Source organism: Frankliniella occidentalis, unplaced genomic scaffold, assembly GCF_000697945.3.
Source record: "Frankliniella occidentalis isolate FOCC.00 unplaced genomic scaffold, Focc_3.1 Scaffold4, whole genome shotgun sequence".
Taxonomy (NCBI): Eukaryota; Metazoa; Arthropoda; class Insecta; order Thysanoptera; family Thripidae; genus Frankliniella; species Frankliniella occidentalis.
The window spans coordinates 3921213-3927432 of record NW_026267134.1 but is presented as its reverse complement, the minus strand read 5'-3'; the positions used below and the strand labels follow the sequence as shown (position 1 = coordinate 3927432).

The 6220-nt window shown below is 56.5% G+C and overlaps 1 protein-coding gene across 1 annotated transcript in view; it reads left to right on the top strand.

Annotated features, from left to right (window-relative positions):
* The first annotated feature begins 6 nt into the window (after window positions 1-6).
* Window positions 7-6220, top strand: part of LOC113204228 (fibulin-1-like) — a 17302-nt gene continuing 11088 nt past the window's right edge. The window contains exons 1-15 of the mRNA XM_052268165.1: window positions 7-225; window positions 328-570; window positions 693-863; window positions 942-1140; window positions 1244-1332; window positions 1445-1684; window positions 1934-2140; window positions 2425-2688; window positions 2965-3162; window positions 3427-3564; window positions 3903-4060; window positions 4381-4477; window positions 4576-4687; window positions 4799-4938; window positions 5198-5327. Coding sequence (XP_052124125.1) covers window positions 1591-1684; window positions 1934-2140; window positions 2425-2688; window positions 2965-3162; window positions 3427-3564; window positions 3903-4060; window positions 4381-4477; window positions 4576-4687; window positions 4799-4938; window positions 5198-5327 — 1538 coding nt within the window. The 5' untranslated portion in view covers window positions 7-225; window positions 328-570; window positions 693-863; ... (1 more) ...; window positions 1244-1332; window positions 1445-1590. The remainder of the gene's footprint in view (window positions 226-327; window positions 571-692; window positions 864-941; window positions 1141-1243; window positions 1333-1444; window positions 1685-1933; window positions 2141-2424; window positions 2689-2964; window positions 3163-3426; window positions 3565-3902; window positions 4061-4380; window positions 4478-4575; window positions 4688-4798; window positions 4939-5197; window positions 5328-6220) is intronic.

Genomic DNA, 6220 nt, shown 5'->3' with positions numbered 1-6220 from the left:
GTGTTGCTGGCTCGAGGGAGCGGGGTTGGCGTTTGTGCTTTTGTGCTCACCGTGCTTGCACCCGGCCCCGACACCCGCCCTCAGACGTCGACGAGTGCCTGGAGCAGATCCACGACTGTGAGGACGAGACGGAGGTCTGCAGGAACACGGCGGGCGCCTACGACTGCGAGCCGCGCGCCTGCGACCGGGGCTACCGCCTCGACCCCATCACGAGGCTGTGCCAGGGTGAGAAGCGGCTATGAATGTGCCTCCCGGACTTTACACACGTTGTTGTTTCTGTCGAACCAGACCTTTCTTAAACACATGTTTCGTTAACGCTCCCGCCAGACGTCGACGAGTGCGAGGAGAACGGCGCCCTGTGCGGCGCCGGCCAGCGGTGCATAAACACCCCGGGCAGCTTCGTGTGCGTGCCCGCGGCCGCCGCTACCGCCACCGCTGCCCCCACCGCCCACACAGCCCACACCGCCCCCGCGACGCAGCAGACCACGGCGCGCCCGGACCCGCGGAGGCCGCGACCGGGCGCGTGTCCGTCGGGCTTCAGGGCCGGCGCCAGCCCCGGGCTCTGCGACGGTGAGTGCTCAGAAATGTCACTGGAAACTGGGAAATTTTTCTAAACTTCTAAATAAAACATAACAGGAAGTTTTCCTTAAGAATAATAGTGAAAGTCACCGTATTTTGTATTATTTTGGCAGACATTAACGAGTGCCAGGAGGGGTCGCACTCGTGCCGCCAGGACGAGGTGTGCGTCAACGAGTTGGGCCGCTTCCGATGCGAGCGGGGCCGGCCGTCCCCGACCACCCCGTCCCCCTCGACCGACTGCCCGCAGGGCTACCAGTTCAGCCGGCTCCACCGCCAGTGTGTCGGTGAGAAACTATGGTCCGCACAGAGGACCCGCTGCTTACTATATCCACTCGCGCTAACAGTTGAGCCCTCTTCTCCAGATGTGGACGAGTGCGCCACGGGGACGCACAACTGCAGCCCCAGCGAGCGCTGCGTCAACGAGGGGGGCGCGTTCCAGTGCTCTCCGGCCTGCGAGCCCGGCTTCCGCGTGAGGGCCGCGGGCCGACTGACCGCCACCGTCTGCGAGGACATCGACGAGTGCGCCGAGGGCCTGCACTCGTGCCTCATCGCTTCCCAGAGGTGCGGAGGGGGGGGGGGGCTGGCTGCGCGCCGAGGAGGAGGATCGTGTGTGTCCAGGGACGAAGTGGGCGCCTATAATGCGGGGCTGTTCACTGTTGTCCAGGTGCCGCAACACCAACGGCAGCTTCACCTGTGAGGACTCCCCGCCGTGCCCGTCGGGCTACTTCAGGACGCCGTCCGGAGGCTGTGACGGTAGGACACAGATCATCTGACCTGGTGGTGCATGCGGAAACCCCATAGGCGAGAGAGATATGAGCGTCGCCGATGGTGGTGTTTTCCCTCTGATCCCTTCCTCTCTGCCCAGACGTAAACGAGTGCCTGGAGGGCTCGACGTCGTGCCCGGCGGCGGATCTCTGCGTCAACACGCCCGGCAGCTTCCGCTGCATCGCCTCGACCACGACCACCCCGAGGCCGACGCTGCCGCCGGCCAGGACGACGCAGCGGGCCGCGATGCCCTCGACAAACAGGCCGTCCGCGCCGCCGCCCCCGTCCGCCCAATGTCCGGCGGGATTCCGCTTGAGCGAGGCGGAGAGGCGCTGCCTGGGTACTGCTCGGGGGGAAGGGGGGCCGTGAGCTGAGGCGTGCGCCCTTGTGTGTACACATGCACTGCGATGCTTCCTTTCCCGTCGCCATGTGCCGCCATATGCTGGAAGGCTTTGCATGTCTCCGTGTGTGCGCTATAGCTGTGTCGGTGGTTGGTGCGGTTGTTTGCTTGACAAACAGATCTGTTTGGAATGGATACTTATTTTTACTTTTTGCCGCGTGCACGCGCGCGTCTGCCCTCCCGCTACAGACGTGGACGAGTGCGCCGACGCCAAGCTGCACATCTGCAACAACGTGACGGAGCTCTGCATCAACGAGCCCGGCGGCTACCGCTGCGTCAAGCGCGACAGCCCCGCGCCCCTCAGCGCCTCGCCGCCAGCCGTCCCCGCGCGGCCCCTGGGCGCCGGCCGCTGCGACCCGGGCTACATGTACTCCTTCCACAACCAGAAGTGTGTGGGTACGTGACCCCCGGCTACACTCTGTCATTGCAAAGGGGTACCAGGGGAGGGCGACAATGCTGCTGCAGAAAACAGAGGAACTGAAGTCGTCTCCTGGGCATGCACCTATGCACCCTTCAAGCAAAAGAAAAGGTGTGCTTGGTCTGCATCTGTTTTCTGTAGCATTCACCTTTATCGCCCTCTGCTCTCCTGGCACACCTTTGAAATGACAGTCTACTGGTGACGACTCACGGGGAACGCGCCGAGTGTCTATACTTTCTGCTCTTTTTTCGTTTCATCGAAGACGAGGACGAGTGCATCAGGAACCCGTGCGACTCGAACCAGGTCTGCCACAACACGGTGGGCAGCTACAGCTGCGAGTGCAAGGAGGGCTTCGCGCGCGACCCGCTCACGACGGCGTGCGTCGACATCAACGAGTGCCAGCTCGGCATCAACCACTGCGCGGCCTCGCAGCGGTGCGACAACACGATCGGGTCGTACCAGTGCATCCGCTACTCGGGCTGCGGCACCGGCTACACGCTCAACGCGGCCACCGGCACCTGCGACGGTACGGTGAACCTTTATTTTGCGGCCAACCTCCCGCCTGCCACTCTGTTCTGACTTTCCTAACCCCACGATTGCTGGGTCGCGCACGAAAACGTAACCTCTCTGAGCACTAACCTCAACCTGACTTAACCTAACTTCAACCTAACTCACCTTAACCTAACTTACCTCAACCCTAACCTCCACCTAACTAACCTTAACCAACCTAACCTTAACCTAACCTCCAATAACATTTTGCCGATAACGCCTAATGTAACCACCCTTCTGCACGCGCGCTTAGACGACGACGAGTGCGAGCTTGGCACCGACAACTGTCGCGAGTCGGGCCCCACGTGGGTGTGCCGCAACACGCAAGGCTCGTTCCGCTGCGAGCGCAAGCAGTGCGAGCCCGACTACCAGCTGCTGCCGAGCGGCGAGTGCGTCCGCATCGACTGCGACCCGGGCTACGCGCCGGCCGCCAACACCTCCAAGTGCGTCGGTAAGCAGGGGTGCATGGCATGGCGCGTGGGCTAACCCAACCGCACAACTGCTGTGTCTAACAAGAACGCAAACAGCACCTCCGAGAAAAGCAGGGTGGTAAGCCTGCGCGGTAAGCGTTGGACTACAATTAATATTTGTTTAAATCAAATCTTCTGGAAATTTACAAATTTATCTTTTGATTGAATACTTCCTGAGATGGATTGCGGCTGGATTAAGAACTGATACTTTAAAACAGGTATTGAAATCCGATTTTGAATCCCAGATATCGACGAGTGCAGCATCGGCTCTCCGTGCGGCCGCGGGCGACGCTGCGTGAACACCCCGGGCTCCTACCAGTGCGTGTTCCGCATCCAGTGCAGGCCCGGCTTCGTCCCCAGCCCCGAAGGCGACCGCTGCGTCGGTAAGGATTTTTCAACTCCAACAAGGTGTTATCGGGGCTGCTGCATAAAGCAGGGGGAAATCCTTTGGCCCTGCGCTTCGTCTAACTTCGACTGAAGTATGAACACTCCGATGATGAATTTCGATGAGCTTTACAATCAACTTCTGTCCCAAACCGTGAAGTTTAACCTGCGATGATTATTGTTGTGCCGATCCCTTGACGTGGCGAGCGCCGGTGGCTGGCAGCCCATTTGACATTATGTAGGATGGGTTGCCTATGCATCCGGGGCGCCTGGGCCGCGCTTGCGACGCGCCCGTGTGACGCTGACGGCTCTGTTATCCTTCTATCGTGTGTCGCAGATGAGGACGAGTGCGCCACGGGCACGCACAACTGCAAGCCCGGACAGACCTGCTTCAACCGGCCTGGCACCTACCAGTGCCAGTGCCCGCCTGGCCACACCCTGGACGAGACCAAGAACTGCGTGGACGTGGACGAGTGCGAGCGATTCCCGCGGCAGGTGCGGATTTCGAATCTTCTTTGCGGTCTCTTGCCTTCTCTACCCTCTAATACTCTAAATTCTTATGATCTTTGTACGCATCTCAATGTATTTCTGTGTACGTGCTCTTTTGCGTTTTATTTTATACGCAATTATGAACAAATTTGTAGAAATATTTGCAGCTATAAAAAGGTTTGCCCATAACTACGTGCAAAACAATACGCAATGGCGCAGAAATATGAAGGCCTAAGTGCATAGGCCTATTGAAAATGTCTCAGGAATTTAGTGTGTGTACCTGATGTTGAAAGAAAATTTGTGAGATTCCTTAAAATTAATTTCAGGCTTGCTCCGACCTCGCGACGTGCGAGAACACGGTCGGCTCTTACCGCTGCCATTGCAAGGAGGGCTACAGACAGGGCCGAGGCAAAAGTTGCGATGGTGCGTATGATCCTCGGATGTATAGCATCCAGATCCACGTCAGCCCCCAGCACTAGTGTATCTCTTTGATTGTTTTACTTTGCTACGTTCTCCGTCAGACATTGACGAGTGCGCCGAGACGCCGAACCTGTGTCAACAGCAGTGCATCAACGTGTGGGGCTCGTACCGGTGCTCCTGCGAGAGGGGCTTCTACCTACACACGGACAACAGGTGCTGTGCTCACGCCTAGCGCTCGCACCCGCAAAATAAACGCGTCGTGTTATTGATCGCACTGCTCCAGGATCGATTTACCTGACACATCAACATTTCCGCCCCATGCAGGACCTGCATCGACATCGACGAGTGCCAAGTGCACAAGGACAGGCATCTGTGCGTCGGCGACTGCCTCAATACGCTCGGCAGCTACAGGTGCCACTGCCCCTCCGGTTACCGGCTCAGCAAGGACGGAAGAAACTGCGTAGGTGAGAAAAGCGCGACTAGTTTTGTTTCCTATAAGAAAAGGTAAAAATTTGTGTGCCCCCCCCCTCCCCCATTGCGTCCGAGTCGACCCTGCTGGTCGAGCGGGTGAACGCCGCCCGGCGGGTAGGCCACCTATCTGGCATGGGTGTGCGCTTGGTGACTTGCCTGCCAGGAGATCACCGCTTTCCCACCCTCCCAACTGACCTCTGTTCCTTCAACCTCGACGAGGGTTCATAACGACGGTGTGGTTCATCTCGGCAGATATCGACGAGTGCGCCACCGGGGAGAAGTGCCGTCAGCCGGGAGAGATCTGCATCAACATGCAGGGCTCGTTCCGCTGCAACACCATCAGGTGTCCCGAGGGATACGTCAACGATAACTCGCAGAAAAAGTACGTACGCACTAGACGTTTTGCCACGTCCCCACTTACATTTGCTCGGCATGTCTTTAAGGGGGGTCAGGACAAAAAAAAAATGAATTTCGGTTTTATTTTTTTAAAAATTCTCTGACTCTTCCTGAGTCTATAGCTGTTTAGTTTGTAAAGAAATTCTAAAAATTGTGACCGTGGGATTTTTTCTTGTGAAGAGTCAAACCTGAAATTGCCCATTAACGTCAACTTTAGATGCGTTTTTCTCTGAACTTTACTTTTCAACCTTGCGCGCAGAGTTTCTCCTACACCCTTAACGCCACAGCTATGAAACTTTGCAGGCTTCATTTTTACAGTATTTTCAACAACTTGTCACAGGATTTTTTCAAAATTCCTACCCATTGATTTTTAAAAAAATGTTATAGCGGTGAAAACGGCATGATTTTGGTCATGAAACTTAAATTTGTCATTAAAAATCAGCAAGTGAGAATGTCAAGAAAATCCTGTGACAAGTTTTAGGTATTCATATGGCTAACTTACAGGAAAAGTTTCAGCGTTGTAGTGCAAACCATAACCGAGAAACCTTGCGCGCAAGATTTTTAACTGTTTTGTAACACTTTACTAGAATTGTCGTTCAGGGTGACTCTTGAGAGTCAGGATACTTTTTGAGCCTGGAAAATGGTCACAATAGACCAATAGTTAAATGCTTTACCCTGTCGACAGTCCCACACTCACCATATCCCTACAGGACACATGGTTTTAGAGCCCTAGAATTGACAAAATTTTGTCCTGACCCCCCTTAACAATGCCCTTGGTCCTCCGGCAGCCGCTGCCGGCGCATCGCCCGGGGCTGCCCCCCGAACGACCACGAGTGCCGGCGCCAGCCGCAGCTCATGACGTTCAACTTCATGACGCTC